Source organism: Saimiri boliviensis, chromosome 5 (genome assembly GCF_048565385.1).
Source record: "Saimiri boliviensis isolate mSaiBol1 chromosome 5, mSaiBol1.pri, whole genome shotgun sequence".
Taxonomy (NCBI): Eukaryota; Metazoa; Chordata; class Mammalia; order Primates; family Cebidae; genus Saimiri; species Saimiri boliviensis.
Genome location: NC_133453.1, coordinates 49,657,850 through 49,680,526, shown reverse-complemented (window position 1 = coordinate 49,680,526; position 22,677 = coordinate 49,657,850). Strand labels below are relative to the sequence as shown.

General features: G+C 33.3%; 1 protein-coding gene across 6 annotated transcripts in view; it reads left to right on the top strand.

Annotated features, from left to right (window-relative positions):
- Positions 1-22,677, top strand: part of GLS (glutaminase) — an 82,990-nt gene that overhangs the window by 32,907 nt on the left and 27,406 nt on the right. For 4 of the 6 annotated variants that reach the window (XM_074399349.1, XM_010351559.3, XM_039470079.2 and 1 more), the window contains exons 8-14: positions 11,098-11,130; positions 11,216-11,274; positions 14,221-14,287; positions 14,999-15,049; positions 17,795-17,971; positions 20,599-20,730; positions 21,680-21,772. In XM_074399349.1, the coding sequence (XP_074255450.1) occupies positions 11,098-11,130; positions 11,216-11,274; positions 14,221-14,287; positions 14,999-15,049; positions 17,795-17,971; positions 20,599-20,730; positions 21,680-21,772 (612 nt within the window). Of the gene's footprint in view, positions 1-6; positions 3,267-9,691; positions 10,313-11,097; positions 11,131-11,215; positions 11,275-14,220; positions 14,288-14,998; positions 15,050-17,794; positions 17,972-20,598; positions 20,731-21,679; positions 21,773-22,677 lie in introns of those variants that run through there. The other 2 variants (XM_074399348.1, XM_074399347.1) reach the window with 2 other exon arrangements.

The window sequence follows — 22,677 nt, the reverse complement described above, 5'->3', positions numbered from 1 at the left end:
GTAAAATGTTGATGTTTCATTTTAGCCTAGTAAACTTTTTTTTTTTTAATAGCTAAGGCATAAAGATGAATCTGGGATTATTTATGTAGAATTATGAAAAATTTTCTCTTGGTGTTCAAAAATTTGTCTTATGGTGTAGAGTTAGAATCTATATTTCAAAATAAATGATGTAGTCATTTCAAGGCCAAAATTAAAAACAGATGACTCACTGTAAATTCCAACAGTTATTTACTCTTGACTTGAAGATCTGGAAAATAATTAAAGTCTGCTGAAGAAAGGCATAGAGGCTTTTCTTTTTAAAGTTTTGATATTTTCCTTTCTTTTCCTTTTGGCTCTTCTAGAATGAACAGTTATAAATAGAATTAAAGGCATTTTACTGTATATTTGTTATTGTATATGTAGGAACAAATGATCTAGAATGTGTTTAAGACAAAGTACATTTACCCTCGAATATTCTCATGTCTTTGATGCTCTGATGAGCTGTTCAATTTTTATTTGAACTTGTTTCATATGTTTTACTTAAATCATGCCATAATTAAAATAATTAAATAAGGCTCATTCCAATTATTAAGTTATATTTTCTTATGCTTTGACGTTTGCATTGTAAGGAGTTTTTTTGTTTTTTTTTTTTTAATTGTTTGTTTTGCCTTAATAATTGGAAGATCTAGTGTTTTGGCATAAGTATTTGAAAATGGTTCTCTTGTAATAGATTTTTAAATCTATCACACGATTTTAGATTTCTCAGATTTTTTAATTTCTAATTATAAATTTTATTTATTTAAATAAATTTTGTGTTTGGAAACATTTATATACTTCTTTGATAAATCTGTGCCTGTTTATTCTAAGCTAAAGTAAAGCATAACTACATGGCTTTGTAAATACATTACTGTGGATGAGGTACCCTGGTTACATGAAGGATGTTTGAGTGTAAATGATACCCATGCCCCAGTTCACAAAACTGCATCTAATTTGTATACTATAAATCCTTTCTCAACTTTCAAGGGTTTTATATCTATGAGAAAAAGATTTTTTAATTATTATTATTTTTGAGACAGAATCTCGTTCTGTCGCCCAGGCTGGAGTGCAGTGGTACAATCTCGACTCACTGCAGCCTGTACGAGTAGCCAGGTTCAAGCAGTTCTCTGTCACAGCATCTTGGGTAGCTGGGATAATAGGTACCTGCCACCACACCCAGATAATTTTTTGTATTTTTAGTAGAGATGGGGTTTCATCATCTTGGCCAGGCTGGTCTTGAACTCCTGAGCTTGTGATCTACCCGCCTCAGCCTCCCAAAGTGCTGGGATTATAGATGTGAGCCACCACTCCCAGGCGAAAAAGCTTTTTAATAGAAGGCTAGTTTCTTAAGAATCTATATGTTTACTTTGGCCCATTTAATTCTTATAACTCTAATGAAGTAGATGTTATAGCCAAGTGTTTTTAAAATGTAACTAATTGTAATAGGCTGTGGAGAAAATTGTCAGTTTGAGGTGAAAGAAACTTGAAAAATGTGATTATTTGCAAGGCATACAGTCCTGCCTTTAGATAGCTTACTTTGTAGTATGAGAAATGGGTCCTTATGATAAAATTCAGTAAATACTGTGATGAGAGAAAAGCTTCATTAATAATTGCTCAGATTTGAACAAGTAACTTAAAATTAGAAATAAGGAAAGTTACTGTAATGTATATGTTAATGCTTGATGAGACAAACACCAAAATTGTTTCTTCCCAGAAAAATATCCACATACCATAATTTTACATAAATTTCCAGACCCTTCAAGGCTGATCCATGGATCCCAGTTTAAGAATTCTTAAACTGGAGAGAGATCAACATGGTACACTAAGCATAGTTTCAAAAAAGGGCTTACATAAATAATTAACAGAAGACTTCCTTAACTGCACACAGTTAAAAATCTTTCATTAAATGATTCATGGGCTTAACAGACTACACTGAAATGCTGCATGTGGGAATTGCATGTCTGGTCATATCACACCATCATTTATTAGTTTCACTTGCCATGTTTAGTCATGAGTCATAAACTATACATTGAGCTATGTTTTAGTGAACAGAAATGAGTGAATAGAAACAGTTAAAACATAAACACAACATATGTAGAGTTCAACAGTGTAAAAATTTGAGTCATCTTGGACCTACAAATTTGATCACTGAGTTTTGTAAAAACTTAACTGGTAAACTTGGAAATGAGGCTTTAGGGTATGGTTTATATTTAAGGTCACTTTCTCCTGAGTTTTTGTTTTTTAGCATGTGTTTCACAAGTGCTTTTTATTTTTTTAATGAAGTTCGTACAAATCTTGGAGAAGAAAGCCTGTAATAACCCTATGTAAAATTGAAGGCTCCAGAATATGTAATATGTTTCTTAGGATCTTTTAAGGAAAGAATCAATTCATATGTGTGATCTCTGCAAATTGTATGATGACATAATATTTATAAATTGGTATTGGTTTGAAATTTAGGTAATAAAACCATAGCCAAAAGGGCTTAAACATTGTCAAGCTCTCTTATTTTATATAGATGGGGAAACTGAGAGCCTGGCAAAGTTATTAACAGCAGTAGAATTGGGCATTAGCGAAATCTCCTGATACTCTGCTGTTCATTACAATTCACGCTGCCATTTTAATGTAGGTGTTTGCCATTTCTCTTGATGACATCTTTAACTTTAATTGGCATAGTTATATTGCCCAAAATGCAGAAGTACTATTTTCTTAATTTGAACTGGTTCAAACGATGATAATTAATTGGTTTAAAAGTTATATCTCATTTGGTACCAAATGTCTGTAGTCATTCTTTGGACATTAGTCAGTAAAGAAACAGGCCCTTTTCCAAGGTGCTTGCATCTGAGTACCCAAAGCTACGGATATTTCACCAGGGCTAGTAGAGGTGAATTCTGTTTTTTAGCTCTTTTAATTGATGACCTTAAGGCTATTTGTGATTTTTTTTTCTTTAAAATTCAGGAATTTATCATGGTGCCATTAAAATCATTTCTTCATGTTACTCCCCTCACCCCAAAATTAAGTAGAGTCTTTAGTAAGACTCTTGATTTCATAATTTTGTAGTGTTGATATTTTTTCCTTGTAGGATTGGTGGTGATCCTCAGGAAATGGGGGAAGAGGCAGAGCAAATGTTCAAAAGGATTAGCAGATTGTGGAAAAAAGGAGGATTTGGACAGAAGGAGCCTGTTGCATAAATTCTTAACTACTAAGCTTATAGGAAAACTCCAATATTTAAAAATTTAAACAAAGCTATATAGGTAAATACCTTTTTAAAAACAAATGTCATTTTATACTTAAAATGCACATAATTTAAAAAAAACATAAGGATACTATACTTCCTCTCTTTTTCTCTGTGGTAGCTACTAACTTTACATGAATACTTTCTGTTATAATCTGTTTTATTTGGGATGGTGATAAGGTGTGATTGCTTGATTGAAAGGAAAGAATAAAAATAAATTTGAAAGGAACAGTTATTTTTATATGACATAGGAGTATACTTAATATACTTTTCTTTTCAGTGGCAAAAATTTCACCGAGTTTTAGTTTAAAAGTTAAGATCTGGTGATAACTTAAGGATTAAGGTAGGAAAATGAGGACAACATACTGCAAAATAATTGCCACATTTAATGCTTTTTCATGTCAGAAATAGAAGTTTCGCTGTCTTATGTGTTTTTATCTCTCAGTTTTGTTTTTGTTTTTTAGAGACAAAGTTTCTGTTGCCCAGTCTAAGTGAAGTGGTATAGTCAAAGCCCACTGCACCCTCAAACTCCTGTGCTCAAATGATCCTGCCACCTCAGGCTCCAGAGTAGCTGGGACCACAGGCACATGCCACCATGCAGGGCTAACTTTTTGTAAAGATAGGGTCTTGTCATGTTACCCAGGCTGGTCCCCACCTCCTGGCCTAAAGTGATCCTCCCAGTTTGGCCTCCCAAAACACTGGGTTAACAGGCATGAGCCACTCTACTTGGCATGCCTCATTCTAGTGGTAGTTTCCAGTTTTTGTCATTTAAAGAAGCTCTATTTTTTCTTTAGTCAAAAGTATTCTTGAATTGTATAAACTAGGGTTTTTTTTCCTCTTTAAACAATTTAAGCATACTCATTGAAAATCAAGACAAGCTTAGTTAATGTATATGCAGTGTTCAATTTGGTTGTGTTAGCAATAAACTGCTAGGTTTGCTTATACGGCAAGTTTTTTAAGTGGTTCGTGACTCTGAGAGTAATGAATGATGTCCTGGACTGGCAGCATTCAGAAGACAGGATTGGCCGGGCGCGGTGGCTCACGCCTATAGTCCCAGCACTTTGGGAGGCCGAGGCAGGTGAATCACGAGGTCAAGAGATTAAGACCATCTTGGTCAACAAGGTGAAACCCCGTCTCTACTAAAAATACAAAAATTAGCCGGGCGTGGTGGTGCACGCCTGTAGTCCCAGCTACTTGGGAGGCTGAGGCAGGAGAATTGCTTGAACCCAGGAGGCGGAGGTTGTGGTGAGCCGAGATTGTGCCATTGCACTCCAGCCTGGGTAACAACAGCGAAACTCCGTCTCAAAAAAAAAAAAAAAGAAGACAAGATTATGTTGGTTTATTTACTGCATGTTTATATCAGTTTATGCTTTCCTTTTTTTTTTTTTTAATGAAAGGTAGAGCATTTATTGCCAACTGAAAATTGTTATTTTCTTTTTAGGGTTAATCTGTGAAAATACTAGATCTAGAACAACATTTTTTTTTTACCCTGAGTGTCTTATTTTTTATTTACCTAATACTCTTTGGCTTTAAAGCATTTTCTATCATAAAACTAAATTAAGACTATTTCATAAAATCATTTTTAGTTACCTCTTTTTGCATTTTTCCTCTAGGGTCTTTAATTTTTTAATTGGCTTGCACTTCCATATTTTATGAATGGAATCAAGTGAGATACTTCTAAAATAACTCTGATTAATGCATTGACTTTAAGTGAGCCATTTTAGTATTAATTTTATTGGCAGATATCCTTTTTGACAGTGTTTTTCACCTGTGTTATAGAGTATAATACATAAACCAATTCATAAATAACATTGTAAAAAAATATAAAACACTGCAATATAGTTATATTAATTATTTAATAGACAATGTTAAAACTCAGTGCCTCTTTATCAAATTTTTATTCATACAGTATTCTTCAAAGAACTGTAAATTTTGTAACTTGATAGGCATAGTTGTAGAAAAATTTGTGTAATTTTCTGGTATCAGGATCTGGTTACCCTTTTCAAACAACCCATATGGGTTTGTTTTTAAAAATCATTTGGTGAGTGGATTAGAAATTTTGATTAGTATATTTCTTCTAATTTAGTTTCTTTTAAAAATGTTTCCACTGTATTTACTACAAATTATTATAACTTTTTCAAAATTAAAATAATACAATATCTAATAATGCTTGTACAGTAATCTTCAAACTGGGATAAACATATCTTTGGATTCCATACTTGGAATTCTTTCCAAGGAATAAAGGGGTGTTGATAGTTTTAAGATAAGTCAATTTCAAAATCTGTTTCTTTATGCGCCTTTTAAAGAATTAATCTGCCTTTAGTCCAGGTGTCCTCTTATTTTCCAAAAGGAAGACATAGGTCTCATGTCCTTCAAATTTTACTATGGTGCACTGCTTCAGGTTGTAAAAAACTCTTAGCCCACCAGCAAAAGAGGACATTTTGAAATATTAGAGTCAGTGAAGGATGTGAACCATTGTAATGACTGGTAATAAGTCCTGTTGTATACTACTACATAGTACTATATATCCTACGAGGTTGTTTCCAGTTCTTTGGTTTCAACAGAATCTAAAGAGGATCTAAGTAAGTTGCCAGTTAATAAGAGCACTAGCATATTTTTTGAGGATAGAATACTGTGTGACTTTCGGCATGTGATGAGCTGGAGGCATGTAAAGAACTGAGTAACATTGTTGTAACAAAACTTTTTAAATTTCAGTCTTCTTATCCATTATTAGCAAAGTTTTTCAATTCACACATCTGTAAAAATTAAAAATAGGAAGAGAATTAGTCCTGAGTTCATTCTAGCAATAGAAAATACCCACCAATAGATGAATTTCTAAAAATTGATAAAAATTTTTAAGAATTGATAAAAATCAATTTCTGTTTCAAATGGGAAAGAAAAATACTCAAAAGGAAAATCTTTCAAATTAGTATGGGAATTATTAGCAAATAAATATTTTTCTTTAATTTTTTAATTGTGAAAAAGTTCAAACATACATAAAATAGGGTGATATGGCCAGCTCTCACATATGCATGCCCAGCTTTTACTTTTGTTAACATCTGTTTCTCCACCCGATTCACCCTACTACTCCATAATGATGAAGATAATGATTTTTTAAAATCATTTTTGGTTTTACCTTTGTGTGGGGGGGTGGTTTACTCTATTTTGTATATGTATGTGTGTACTTTTCCTAAGAGCTTTGCAAATAAGCTTTTTACTGTAACTTTTTGAGAATTAATATGACATGTTAATGATTATTACATCTCATCTATCTTTGGGGTACATGAAGTCTTTCCAAGAGATACATAGGCAGATATCTTTTATTGACTTTAGTTAAATGCCATTTCCAGGATAGATAATATGAACAAACAATAATCAAATGCCTTTACATTTAAATGGGGAAGTTTTGGGGAGAAACATTTTTCAGTCAATGCAATTATTCAATACAGGCATACCTCAGAGATATTGTAGATCACCTAACTAAAGTGAAGATTGCAAAAAAGAAAGTCATACAAAATTTTTTTTAACCAATGCATACAAAAGTTGTGTTTATGCTATATTAAGTGTGCGGTATATTGCATCTAAAAAAATACAGTGTAAATACCTTAAGTAAAAAATATTTTATAGCTAAGAAATGCTAAGGATCATCCGAGCCTTCAGTGAGTTCTAATCTTTTTGCTGGTGGAAGGTCTTGTCTTGATATTGATGACTACTGACTGATCATGGTGGTGGTTGCTAAAGGTGGTGGTTGCTGAAGGTGGTGGTTGCTGAAAGTTGCTATGGCAATTTCTTAAAATAAGACAACAGTGAAGTTTGCCACATCAATTGACTCTTCCTTTATGAAAGGTTTCTCTGTAGCATGCAATGCTATTTAACAGCATTTTACTCAAAGTAGAACTTCTTTCAAAATTGGAGTAAATCCTCCCAAACCCTGCTGATGCTTTATGAACTAAGTTTATAGAATATTCTAAATCCTTTGTTGTATTTCAATGATCAGAGCATCTTTAACAGAAGTAGTTTTCATCTCAAGAAATCACTCTGTTTGTTCACCCATGAGAAGCAACTCCTCACCCGTTCAAGTTTTATCATGAGATTGCAGCAACTCAGTCATATCTTCAGGCTCTACTTTTATTTCTGATTCTCTTGATATTTCCATCACATGTGCAGTTACTTACTCCACTTGAATCCCCCTCAGTCATCCATGAGGATTGGAATCAACTTCATTTAAACTCCCATTAATGTTGATATTTCAGCCTCCTTCCATGATAATGAATGTTCGTAATGACATTTAGAATGGTGAATCTTTTCCAGGAGATTTTCAGTTTACTTTATCCAGAGCCATCAGATAAATCACTATTATTGCAGCGATAGCCTTATGAACTGTGTTTCTTAAATATTAAGATTTGAAACTTGAAATTACTCCTTGATCCATGGGCTGCAGAATGATCTTGTGTTAGCAGGCATGAAAACATTATGCTCCTTGTATGTCTCCATCAGAGGTCTTGGGTGACCAGGTGTACTGTTAGTGAACAGTAATGTTTTGAAAGAAATATTTTATTTTCTAGATGGTCATGGCAGCTCACACCTGTAATCTCAGCACTTTGGGAGGTTGAGCTAAGAGGATTGCTTGAGCCCAGGAGTTCAAGACCAGCCTGTGGAATATAGTGATACTTCCATCTGTATTTAAAAACAAAAAACAAAAAACAAAAAAAACAACTTTGAGCCATAGGTTTCAACAGTGGGCTTAAAATATTCAGTAAACAATGTGGTAAACAGATGTGGTCTCATCCAGGCTTTATTGTAAGCACAGGCAGGGTGGATTTAGCATAATTTGTAAGGACTCTAGGATTTTTGGAATGATGAATGAGCATTGGCTTCAACTTAAGGTTACCAGCTGCCTTAGCCCCTAACAAGTCAGGCTGTCCTCTGAAACCAGACATTAACTTTTCCTCTTTGACTATGGAAGTCCTAGATGTCATCTTTCAATAAAAGGCTGTTTTGTCTGCATTTAAAATCTGTTGTTAGTGTAGTCACCTTCATCACTGAAGTTAGGTAGATCCTCTGGATAACTTGCTGCACCTTCTGCATCAGCCCTTGCCATTGTTTCACCTTGTACTTTTGTGTTATAGAGATGGCTTCTTTCCTTAAACCTCGTGAATCAACCTCTGCTTGCTGCAAACCCTTTTCTGCAGCTTCCTCACCTCCCTCAGCCTTCATAGAATTGAAGCGATTTAGAGTCTTGTTCTGAATTAGGCTTTGGCTTAAGGGAATGTTGTAGCTAGTTTTACTTACTTATTTTTTATCCAGACCACACAAACTTTCTCCATATTAGCAGTTATGCTGTTTTGCTTTCTCCATCATTCATGTGTTTGCTGAAGTAGCTTTTTAAATTGCCTTCAAGAACTTCAAGAAATGCAGAGGAAACTTTGCGTTTACAACTTGGCTAACTGGTGCAAGAGTCTCAACTTTTGGTCTGTTTTGGCTTTCAGCATGTCTTTCTTACTAAGCTTAATAATAATCATTTCTAACTTTTTAAAAGTGAGAGATGTGCAACTCTTCCTTTCACTTGAACATTTAGAGGCCATTGTAGGGTTATTAATTGGCCTGTTTTCATTCAATATTGTTGTGTTTCAGGGAACAGGGAGGCTCAAGGAGAGGGAGAGAGACAGGAGTGGACAATTAGTGAAGCAGTCAGAACGTACACAACATTTATATGTTAAGTTTCCCTTCTTACATGGACATGGCTTGTGGCACCCCAAAATAAGTGTAATAGTAAGAGGAAAAATGACTGATCACAGATGCCTTATATCATCTGACATATAATAATAATTACCAAAATTTGACACACAGACACACAATTAGCACATACTGTTGGAAAAATGGTACCAGTAAACTTACTTGATGCACGGTTACCACAAACCTTCAATTTAAAAAAAAATGCAGTATCCGTGAAACACAGTAAAGTGAAGCTCAATAAAATGAGGTATGCCTGTATTTTGTTTTGCTCTATTTACATAATCTGCCTAGAGCATTTTGAGTACTTTACCCAAAATGTTATACTGTATAATGATAGACATTGGTAGATACCAGTTGTTTCTTAAAAACAATGTAAGAGCAAAATTTAATCGTGCTTTAATTTAGTAAGTCACAAAATAGACCAATGATGTGACCATAGTCTAGAGTTGAATGGTGTTTATTTTTGTGTATTAAACATGACAGCCCAATGAAGAAAACTTGTATAAGTTTTGTGGGGTACAATTTAGGTCACAGAATGAAAGTTCAGTGTAACTTGTTTATTTTACATTGATTGTTTAACCAGTAATTGTCCATATGACATCCTAATGCAAATGCTGACATCCGTTTCCAAAAGAGTTGTTTTTTTGTGTTTTTTTTTCTAAGGTTACGAAGGTTTTTGTGGTTTAAATGTTGTTACATATTTTACAGCATTAGGATCTATGGAATATTTTGACAACTGCAACAGTTCAATGAAGTTGGTAATTTCTTCTTTTAATTATTTTTCATTGAACAGCTTTGGAGTTACATTTCTACATTTTGATTTCTGGTATATTATAAGGAAAGAAAAAATTATGTCAAAGGATACTTTAGAGAAAATACGTAGATAGTGATTACAATATGGCTGTAACTAAATTATGCTTAATCTTGTTGAAGTTTTGTTAATGCCTAATTTTGATGAAATAGTATGGTGTTCCTTCCAGCTACTGATTGTATATATGTGATTGCACATCATAAGTTGATTTGTAGGTTTTCACATATTGTCAGCCACACTCTAATCCTCTTGTAAAGAATGAACCTGGCTTAATGAACCTGGCTTTATTCAATTAAATAATTCTCTGGTACAGGTTTTCCTTCCATAATAAAGTATAATGTTTTGGATTTTTTTGAGGGTAAAGTAAAAAAAAATGTTTTAAAAACTTTAGTTGTCAAATTATTTTAATTTAAGCCTCTTTTAGAAATTAGAGATGTATTGTTTCTTTTGGGTGCATATCACCAATTAATACGTTTGATTTCAGATCTACAACTTACTGCTTTGTAAACTTCGCCGAGGTAAAATGAAACCATTTGGCTACTTGAACTGATCTACGTTACATAGGTTTTTCCTATTGACATTTGCAATAGATAACATGTCAGAAATGAAATGATGAAACAATACATCTTCCAGACTCTGAATTTGCATAATACTAAATACAATAGAAGCTAATTTTTTAGAGACTGTGAAATATAATTTTTTTTAGTTCAAGTATTATTATAACAAGTGAGAGCTACTAAGAGTAGAGCTTTCTCTATGGTAGTAAAATGTAACCAGAATGTTTACATATACTGGAATTATAAACGTTAGTTTTGCAGCATAACTCATTTTTCTAACTCTAATATTAGTTTAAGGATTTAATAAAATACAAGTAGATTGTTCTTAATTGAAATCATATTTTATATATACTTAATTCTTTTCGAAGGGTGAAACTTTATTTTAAGTTTTTTAAAATATAAGATTAAATAAATAACACATTTTAGCAAATATGTGCTGTCAGGAAAGATAAGGGAATTCATTGTAACTTGTATTTAGAATTCTGTAACTTTGGGTTGGGTAGAGATATACTTAAAATAAAGCATTCCCTTTGTAATTCTGATGCATTCTCAACATATGGGTATTAAAGAACATGTAAAAAAAGTTTATGTAAATATTAAATTACTTTAGAACTATTCCCTAAATTTAAAATTACTAATGCAGTATATTAATTTTAATGGTAGCTGTTTGAAATTTTGATATTAGCTTGAAAATTAACTCTGGTGGTACCTATATTAACGTATTTATGTCTCTTATTTTTTTGCAGCAAGGAGTAAATAATGCTGAGAAATTTGACTATGTAAGTGCAACATGTCATTCAGTTTTCATGCCACATTCTCTGTATATTTGTTTGATTACTAATATTTCCTAATTTTGGTTTATAGGTCATGCAGTTTTTGAATAAGATGGCGGGTAATGAATATGTTGGATTCAGTAATGCAACGTGAGTGTTTTAAATACTGTTTTGTTATGTAAAGATACAAACACACAGTATATTTAGAATTGATCTGCTCTCCTTTTATAAGAGGGAAATGAATGATTTCTAAATTACATGACAGAAACACTTAAAAATGCTCTAAGTAGTTTGACAAATTTCTTATAGGTAATTTTACAATCAGAAGAGACCGCAGGTTTATCTCAAATTACTGGTGCTTATTCGATTTTATCTTTGCTTATAGTACCTGTCTTACCTCTCTTCTATTTCTGTTCCAGGTGAATTTGATTTTTATCCCAATTTTGTATTTTAAAATTTCCAAGTCTACAGAAAAGTTGAACGAAATAAATATCTGGAATCTTTTACTTACATTTTCTAATATTTTTGTCATACTTGCTTTTTCTCAACTTCTCTCTCTTTTTTCCTGAAACCATTTGAAATTAAGTTGTAGACATCATGATACTTCACCCTTAAATAAGAAAGCACACGTAATCTAAGAATAAGGACATTCTCCTACATAACCACAATACCATTAACACTTGTATGAATATTAACATTGATTTTAAAATATCAGGGCATTAATTAATATATGAATGTCCCCAACTGTTCTCCAAGTGTCTTTTACAACTTTAATTATTATTATTTTTTTGATTCAGGAACAAGTCAAGTTTCTCATATTGTATTTATTACAATGTCTGTTTTGTCTCTTTACTTAGAACAATTCCCCATCTCTAGATCGATCCTTGGTTTTAAAAATTTTATTAAATGGCTTTTATTTTTAAAGAGTGCAGGCTGCTTGTTTCATAGACTAGGGCTTGCTGACTTTTTTTTTTGAAGGACCAGACTGTAAATATTTTAAGCTGTGGGCCATAAAGTCTGTGTTGTAACTTCTGAGTTCTGCTGTTTAGTAGAAAGCAGCTATAGACAATATGAGACTGTGTTCTAAAAAAAAAACTGTATAAAAACAGGTAGCAGGCCATTGAATGGATGTTTCCCATTTTGCATTTGTCTGATTGCTTCCTTGTAATTAGAAACATTATTATCTTAAGCATTATTGTAACATTAATAAGCAGTTTTAGCATGTATACTATTTTATTCTTATTTTGCACTTCCTGCTTCACATTTCAGGGGTAAACATTTTCAGGTTGCCTGCCTTCCCAACATTAATTCATCAGCTTAAATGTCTTTTCCAGGAAGTATTCCATGCATCTCAGCTTGCCTCTTTCCTGTGCTCTTCTATTATCATATTTTATCAACTTACTACATGTCTCTCTTTGCTCCATAACCACCATTACACTCTGCCTTCCTTAAGACCTAGATAGAATGTTGTGTCTTTCAGTTCATTTCTATATCCCTGTTATCTGGCAGATAATAGGCACCTGAGATAATGTTGAAGAACTATGATAATTGCTGACTACTTAGTCCTTTATCTAAACTGTGTTGATGTTTTTTTAAAAAGTATGGCAAATTGATAAGAATTTGAAATGTTAAAATGTGCAATTAGAAGGCGCTGTCCATTTCAGTGATATAACTTTACCCACAGTTCCTCTAGTATCAGCAGTCCTTTTAGACTTGTAGGATAATTCTCAAATATACTGCAAGTTAAATCTGTCTAAATCAAAACACAATTCTCTTTCTTTCCAAACTGGTTTTTGCTCTAGCGATCCCTGTGTCAGCTAGTATTATCCTTTCAGGGTATGTTAGAAATTGAGGCTTTATATCAGTATTTACCCTCACTGTTTCTCCTTTTTCTCATCAGGTTGGAAAATTATCCAACTGCTTGCATGTTTGATCATACCCCTCCTTTTATTCCTATCACAGCTGCCTAAATGCAGGCTTTTTTCGCTCTCATTACAGTATTTTCTTAACAGATCAGTCATCACTTCTTTTTCCCCTTTCCCAAACTGATGTCAGAGTTATCTTTCTAAAATGTAGATATGATTAGGTAACTTGTTTGAAAGCCCTCAGGCTTTTGTTTTGTGGATGGTCAGGAGCTATTACATTATCTGGCATCTATTGGTTTTGATAATTTGGTCCCAGTCTCCTTTGTCAGTTTGATGTTTTGCCACTCTTCTCCATGTGCTTTTCCCAGTTATATCAGAATATTTGCCATTCTTCAGTGGATCACTGTCTTTATACTTTTATAACTGTTCATGCTGCGTAGAATTTGCCAGTGCCTAGGCTTCCGCCTAAAATCTGTTAGTCCATTGAGTCCTGCAAGTTCCATTTTGTATTTCCCACTCTCAGTGAAAGTTCCGTGATTATGTCAGGTTCCCTGATTATGTCCGTTAAAATGGACTCTTGCTGTACTTTCGGGTAGCTAGAGGATTCTGCAATTTTTCAGTACATTTTAATGGTAGAATATTTGAGATTTTTTTTTTTTTTTTGAGACAGAGTTTCACTCTTGTTACCCAGGCTGGAGTGCAATGGCGCGATCTCGGCTCATCGCAACCTCCGCCTCCTGGGTTCAAGCAATTCTCCTGCCTCAGCCTCCTGAGTAGCTGGGATTACAGGCACGTGCCACCATGCCCAGCTAATTTTTTGTATTTTTAGTAGAGACGGAGTTTCACCATGTTGACCAGGATGGTCTCGATCTCTTGACCTTGTGATCCACCCGCCTCGGCCTCCCAAAGTGCTGGGATTACAGGCTTGAGCTACCGCGCCCGGCGAGAATTTTAAAGTTAGCATTTTTGTTTACAAAGTATAAAGACTAGAAAGGGCCTGAGTTCATTTTAGTAATTTTACAGTCAAGAAAATGAAGATTGAAAGAATTATCACTTAAACAACTTGTCCAAAGCTACTCAAGTAGCCTATTGACAGAATTGATTGGAACTCTATAGTACTGAATCTTAGTTCATTGTTCTTTATGCTGTATATTACTATACAAATGAAATTATGAACAATCAGACTTTTACAGAAAGTACATAGAGCAAATGTTTTTTTTTCTTCTTCCAGGTTTCAGTCTGAAAGAGAAAGTGGAGATCGAAATTTTGCAATAGGATATTACTTAAAAGAAAAGAAGGTTTTTAAAATTTTTGTTTCTATTTCAAATTATTCTTTTATTTAATTGAATACATGAAGATATATGCTAAGAATTCAACAATAGCCTTTAAGCAACTACCTATTACTATTTAAGGTGCAGAAGTTTTTGCAGAGTGCTCTTCAGTCAGTGATAAATTGTTAATGTTATTATTAAGTGGATTTGTATCTGGCAGTATTTAAATATTTGACTAATTTTATTTATTAATGTAAATTTTGTTTGAGGTTTCTTCCATTTTTTTCAAAAGCATAATGTCTGGTTAGTGTTAACTACCCTTGATTTTTTTTTTTTTTAAGTGGCTGGTCCAGTAACTTGATTTATAAATCATGAATCATTTTATCATTGTCAGTTAAGCTAGTATCTAGAAACTTAAAGTTAGCATTTTTGTTTACAAAGTATAAAGACTTTGTATATTTGTATATTACTATACAAATGAAATTACTATACATGATTTATAAATCCATGAATCATTTTATCATTGTCAGTTAAACTAGTATCTAGAAACTTACATGATGCCATCTAATTTTGCTTTATTATTCTTTATTTTGTGTTTATACTCTTTTAAAAGTTACATGGTATTTTATTAATTAAAATGAAACACTTGTATATATTTGAAATTTAATTTTCCTATATTTCTCTTCTTATGTGCATTCCTGTGTGCCTGAATTTTTAATATTCTGTCTATTTTTTTAGTGTTTTCCAGAAGGCACTGACATGGTTGGTATATTAGACTTCTACTTCCAGGTAATTTAATTATATAAATTGTATGTATAAATGAATGTGTCGGCTGAGCTTGGTGGCTCATGCCCGTAATCCCAGCTCTTTAGGAGGCTGAGGTGTGTGGATCACGAGGTCAATAGATTGAGACCATCCTGGCCAACATGGTGAAACCCTGTCTTTGTAAAAATACACCACCCTGTTTTTGTAAAAATGCAAAAATAAGCTGGGTGTGGTGGCACGCACCTGTAATCCCAGCTATTCAGGAGGCTGAGGCAGGAGAATCTCCTGAACCCGGGAGGTGGAGGTTGCAGTGAGCTGAGATTGTGCTACTGCATTCTAGCCTGGCAACAGAGTGAGACTTCGCCTAAAAAAAATTAATAAAATAAATGGATGTGTCACATTATGCAAAATACAGATGTCTCAGAAATCTTGGTTTTAGGCCGTGAGGAAATACATTTTCTATTGACTTTCAAAAATGTCTTCATAAAAGGCAGTCTCATGTCTATGTTGCCTAAAAATTCATGCCTCAAAATGTAATAGGAAAATTTTTTTCTGAAAACATATTTAAGAATTGTCAAAAATAATGTACACTCCCAGAAATTGGCAATCCTGGTTAAAAACTGAGCTCAAAATTTTTCTTAGCTTTTACATTTTGTTTAGGAAAAGCTATTATTATTAATTTTTTAATCAGAGAGCTCTTATTCAGCATTTAAAAGTGTGAATGTCTCAGCTGACTTGGTATCTTTTGTAATTTCTTTGTTACTACTCTATTCTGGCTTATCTGGTCCCAGTTCATTTCTGCAGTGTTAGATGTTGGGCTTTCTTCTAAGTAGAGTAGCCCTCAATATTCAGGGGGTGAGTTTGGGCAAGAGGGAACAGGCTGCACACAATGGGCTATGCTATAGAACTCAATTTAGAATAGCCTTCCTGGAGATCTCTTCTCTCACCCACATTTTCACTTCAGTTTATCCTTACATATTTAACACAGTTGGTGCTATTGATGGGACTGTAACGTGAAGCTACATAGTAGGCTACATTATTGCCAATTTCTAGTTCACGTTACATTTCCCTCTTTACTTTTAAAGGTTCTTTAATTTTAACCTTTCAGTAATCTGAGAGAATATATAAGGGAGGTTGATAATGAGTTAGATTTTAATAGATGTCCAGGTTGCAGTTAGTCACCTGCCCAGTGTGAAAAACCATAAATTGGGAATCCAGATCATCAGTATAAAATGTAAGTTCTAGCCCAGCCACTTATTAGCTATGTGACCTAATTTTAGCTACTGATCCCTAGTTTACTTACCTGTAGCATATGCCTAACCTACCGTGCTGAATTATGTTGAAGATAACATGAGATGACATGTGAAATTCCTTTGAAACTATGTCATATCATTTAACTCCAATAGCCTTTATTTTTTCCCTGGTTTGTATGAATGTTTTCCATAAGTTTCTTTTTCTTTAGAATACATATTTAAATTTGGCTGGTATAGCTTAGATGCTGCTAATCTACTATAATGTAAAATTTCTATACTTGATGGCAAAAATCAAGAGACACCTGTAGAAGTGGTACTGACTGTTTTGAAGAAGGACTGCATCAAATTGAACCACCATTGAGGTTAGCAGCAGAGTACTCAAGTCAGTATTTTGGCAGATTAAGAGTGTGCTGCCCTATGACAAACACAGTTCCAGTTAATATTAAGTATAAATTAGAAAATGATTATTGGAATTCAGAAAGCCTTGCATGATTAAATCGACCTTATCATAAGTCTTTGCTATCTGGGGCAGTATTCTAAGTCTATTCTGTTGTTTTTGAGAAATAGGGAAGAGATTTTTTATATAAATAAGCAATCTAGTCAAGTTAAACATACAGTGTTCTAATTCACTGTAGTTTTCCTCCTTGCTATTTCCAAACCCCTTGTGCCTCTTGTAGATCTTGGAGTATGGCTGAGGAAAATTTACAAGTTGAAAACCCACTCTTCTCCTTTCCACTTGCTTTTTTGACCCCATCTCATCCTATTTGGAAAAATTTATTATTTTCATTTTATGGGAAATTTTGGTTTGGTGTGGGGAACTATTTCTGTTATTTTGACTGTATTTAAGTACACAAATTTTATTCTAAAGGGTATATTTAGCACCCATAGTAAATACCATATAAATATTAATAAATGGTCCAAAAGATAACATTTTGGTTTAGGCTTACAGAGCATCTGAGACAGATCTGCTTTATATTTTTCTTCTCCTTTGTCCTTTGCCTGTTACCATATAAATGGGGTTACTGAGCTTTGTTATGGGTGAAATGTCAGGCACTTTAGCATTTTCTTCTAAAACGGTGATTTCTCATGTAGACACTATCATAATCATCATGTATGGTGCTTTATCTTAAAAATATTTCATGGTTCTTTTTTTTCTGTTGTGTTAAAAGTAATTATGCTTGTGTATTCCACAGAAAGTATTAATATTTAAGTAAATTGAATATCACATGGAATAATAACAAATCTTAGTGTTTAGGGGCTGGCTATTCCTAGCCTAGTTTTGCCATTAAAAGACTGAATATCTTCAGCCAAATCAGGGTAAACTTTAAAAGGAGGTAGAATGTTGGTCAATTAAAATCTTTAGAATGTCATCAAGTTTATATTAAAATAATCTCTTTGGAAGAAATATTTCAGATCTATATGAAATACCAAATAAAATAGATTATCTTAGAAGTAAACAGTAGTATTAAAAATATGAACCTAAAGTTTTTAGAATTCTGCTTTTTCTTTTTGTAAGCTGTGCTCCATTGAAGTGACTTGTGAATCAGCCAGTGTGATGGCTGCAACACTGGCTAATGGTGGTTTCTGCCCAATTACTGGTGAAAGAGTACTAAGCCCTGAAGCAGTTCGAAATACGTTGAGTTTGATGCATTCCTGTGGCATGTATGACTTCTCAGGGCAGTTTGCTTTCCATGTAAGTAATTGCTTAATCTTAATTTTCTCTGGCAAGAAACTAGTGTGAACTGGTTCTTTTAAAAATGCAGTTTGAACTTTGCTTCTAAAGCTGTATATTAATTTTTGAGAGAGAGGATTGTTTTCAAGGTTAATTTGTTACAAGGTTAGTAAGGAATAAGAGCTAAAGTCTACCGAATGTTTTTAAGAACTTGGAAGTTTAATTTATAGAACCTCATCCCTTCTGCTTTTAAGGCATTCCAGTGTACAAGGTTGGTATAGTCTTTCTTTACTTTTAGTTGCTAATGTCTAGCATTATGATGAGTATGTATCTTAAGAATGCTTTAAGTTCAGAAAGATTGCAAAGATGTGATGTTTCACATCTTTGATTACAGCCATAGATGTTTTTTTCTTTCTATTTTTTGAGACGGAATCTCGCTCTGTAGCCCAGGCTGGAGTGCAGTGGTGCAATCTCAGCTCACTGCAACCTCCCCTTCTCAGGTCCTGGTTCAAGCAATTCTCCTGCCTTAGCCTCCTAAGTAACTGGAATTACAGGCACTTACCACCGTACCCAGCTAACTTTTGCATTTTTAGTAGAGGTGGGGTTTCACCATGTTGGCCAGGCTTGTCTTGAACTCCTGACCTCATGATCCTCCTACCACAGCCTCCCAAAGTGCTGGGATTACAGGCCTGAGCCACTGCACCTGGCCTAGCCATAGATGTCTTAAGGACTAAAAGTATATTAAAGTTAAAACTTAACAAAAATGCACTGCTTTAAGCTCTGTTGTGCATTTGCCACTTGTAAAGTGTATAGACTTTTCTTATTTAATTCTCCTCATGACAAGTCATAATATCCTTCTAAAAGTTTTTTTTTTTTTAATTTTGGAAATTTTCAAACATGTAAAGCGAGAGAGAAAGAGAGAGAGAGATACATTGAATGTTACCCATCACTCAGCTTCAATAACTGAAAACGTTACCAATCTTGTTTCATCTGAATGTGCATGTTTCCCCTATCCTTGTCATAGTTCAGTATGTAATTCTAAATAAGGACCCTTAACAAAACCTAATACCATCTTTATATATAAAAAAACTTAAATATTACATATCAAAACGTTAATATTATTAACATCAAGATTAAATTTAATATCATCAAAATATTTAGTCTCTTCAGATTTCCTGGATTATCTTATAAATTATTATATTATTTTATAATTTGTTTGACTTGGGATACAAATGAGCATACATTGTGATTGAGTTGTGTCTCCCCTTTTTATTTTAATCTATTTGTCTTCTTTTGACCTGTCTCTTTTTTTCCTTATTTTTGGTTGAAAAAACTGGGTCATTTAGTCTATACAGTTTTCCACAGTCTGTACGTGGCTGATTACCTTTTTTCCATTGTCTCTTGTGTTTCCTATAAATTTGAAGATCCAATTCAGGTGTTTTTTGTCTGCTTGTTTTGTTTAGTTTTATGTACTTTATTGGTATATTTCTATCCAGAGGTGCTTACTGACTGAATGTTAGCAAGCAATTAATGAACACTGCCCTAATGACATTAATTTTTTTTTTTATCATTTGTCAAGTTTTGCTAATGTAACTTGAATTTTTTGAGGAGGATTAATTTAAAGTACCATTTTAGAAAATCTTTTAAGAATATGTAACTTTTTATTTTCTATTTGTAAAGTACTTTTTAAAAATAATTAGTTATATTTAAAAACAAGATGTTTATTTTAGAACAATTAGAAAATATAATCAGGAAGAGTAAAAGCATCCATAGCCCCACAATTTAGATGTAACTGCTATGATTCCTTAGAGTATATCTTTAAACAATTTTTCTATATTCAAATCTATCTCAAACTATTTTATAACTTTTTTTTTTATTGAGATGAGTCTCACTCTGTTGCCCAGCCTGGAGTGCAGTAGTGCGATTTCGGCTCACTGCAACCTCTACCTCCTGAGTTTAGGTGATTCTCTTGTCTCAGCCTTCCAAGTAGCTGGGATTACAGGCACCTGCCGCCACACTTGGCTAATTTTTGTATTTTTTGTGGAGACGGGGTTTCACCATGTTAACCAGGGTGGTCTCAAACTCCTGACCTTGGGTGATCTGCCCACCTCAGCCTTCCAAAATGCTGGGATTACAGATGTGCACCATCAGGCCCAGCCTTATAACTTTATTTATAAATATGTTGATAAAAATGTATCTATTTTTACTGTCTACTGTAAGGACATATATTATAATTTAAAAATTTTAAACCAATTTCCCAGTTTGTTTTTTGTTTTGTTTTTGAGACAGGATCTTACTCTGTCACGCAGGCTGGAGTGTAGTGGTGCAGTCACGGTTCACTGTAGCCTTGACCTCCTGAGGTTATGTGATCCTCCCACCTCAGCCTCCAGAGTAGCTGTTGACTACTGGTGTGCACCTCCATGTCTGGTTATTTTTTGTATTTTTGAAGAGATGAGATCTCCCTGTGTTACCCGGCCTAGTCTCCAACTCCTGGAGTTGATATTGTGATCTGCCTGCCTTGGCCTCCCAAAGTGCTGAAATTACAGGAGTGAGCCATGATACTCAGCCCCAATTTCTCTCTTGTTGAACATAACATTTCTTATTTTAAAATGTTTACCTGAATAGTTATTTTACTGAATTATTTTTAGGTCGGTCTTCCTGCAAAATCCGGAGTTGCTGGGGGCATTCTTCTAGTTGTCCCCAATGTTATGGGTATGATGTGCTGGTCTCCTCCTCTGGATAAGATGGGCAACAGTGTTAAGGGAATTCACTTTTGTCACGTAAGCATATTTTCTTAATGAAAATAATGATATAAGTTGAGCCATCCACTGATTCTTTTTTTAACCCATTTTCCATAGTTCATTAACTCTTGGCCTTCTGCCTACATATAGAGTGCCAGCTACTAGGTAGCCATGGAAATATAGAGGAGCTTCAAGTTGCCTCTGTCAGACAGCTACCATTTAATTACTCCTACAGAGAATTACATTTGTTTGATGCTAATATTTTAATTTTCCTGGTTATAATTAGTATCAATTTTTAAAAGCTCAACAAAAGATGTTAAACTTAGAGAAGTAATTTAAAAGACAATGTATCTTAAGAGTTGTTTTGTTTTATTGTATCTTTAATCTGCATGGTTGAATATCCTTATCCCTTTATCCATTGACTACCTTTAAATATTTTTTTGAGGAAATAAGCACTGAACATTTTTTAAAAATTAAAAAATTTGTAAAGTGTTACTGCTCTTGATAGTTCTGTGTTTTGTTGTTACCCAGTTCCTGCTAATGTTTGAGCTTCTGGCCAGAGTTCATATTAAATACCATACTCAAAATTGTTTTATTTTCCAGTCTTTTACAAAGACTAGAGAGTATGACATTGGATTATATATAAAGTATAGTAAATTGTACCAGAGTACTTATTTATATTTTAATGTTGCTTTACACTTATTTGATAGAAGTTCATGTGGCTGTCTATAAACCTTATTTTGTAGAAGATGAAAGTTAGACAATTTGATTGTCTGAGCCCTAGGATCATGTTAGTAAATAATGTTCTTAAAGCTTGTATCCACATCTTACTCTGATTTTAGTTATCTTCTTGATGCATTATATTGCTTTATTAGCATGCAGTTATGATTTCCAAGCTGGATGATATAAGCATAGTTTGTTAAAATATGAATATATATAACCAATGAATAGCCAGTTGCTTATACCTGTTCTGTGTAACTGTTTACAGGACCTTGTTTCTCTGTGTAATTTCCATAACTATGATAATTTGAGACACTTTGCAAAAAAACTTGATCCTCGAAGAGAAGGTGGTGATCAAAGGGTAAGCAAAATTTTTATTTAGATAATTAAGTAAACTTTTTAAGAGAGAAAAAGTGAGATTTGCTTGTATAAGTGAAATCTTAGTTTGTTAGTGACTTCAGGTCTTTGCTAATCACAAATGAGTGAAATCAAATTGTTGACATTTTAATCCAGTATTTAATCACCAGTATTAAATACTTAAATATTGCTTAATAAACACTTAATAGATATAGATACTTAAATATTGCAGTTTCATTATTTAAATTGAAACTGGTTAGCCTAGTGTCAGGGTTTTCCCCGCCTGTTTTCCACTATCTTAAGCAAGATTTTTTAAATTGATTCTGCTAAAAAAAAAAAAAAAAAAAAAAAAAAGACATTGGAACATGCTATAAATCTAATTTAAAAGTTTAAAAGAAAGCATTGCTTTACTCTTAGTATTTGTCAGAGTCCTAAATTGAAGTTCGTTTTAACTTCTTGCTTACTGTGTAGATGGATATGTAAAAGGATTATCATATTAGTGAGAGACCATGTGAAGCCTCATAATAAGTTTTATAAGCCACTGAGATGAATTTTTTTTTCCAGAATGTTTTAATGCAATATGCCTAATAATCTTATGGTCCTATTTTGTTACCAGTGTATTTGGCTTCATACTATTCTACAGATATATTACTTTTTTAGAAGTATTACTGAGAGACAGGACTTAACTTTTTTGGTCTATATAGTTTTTCACTGTACCAAGGGACTTGTGTTGAGAATTTTGATTCAGTTTCTTTTCGTACCATATTGAAAATGTTTGTAGCAAAATTACCTAATTAGACTTCAAGATAATATGAAGCACTTGTAAATAGAAAATATTTTTAATACCTCTTAAATACATTTTCTGTAGTGCTAAACTAAATTAACTTCTGTTACTATGTAAGAATTATG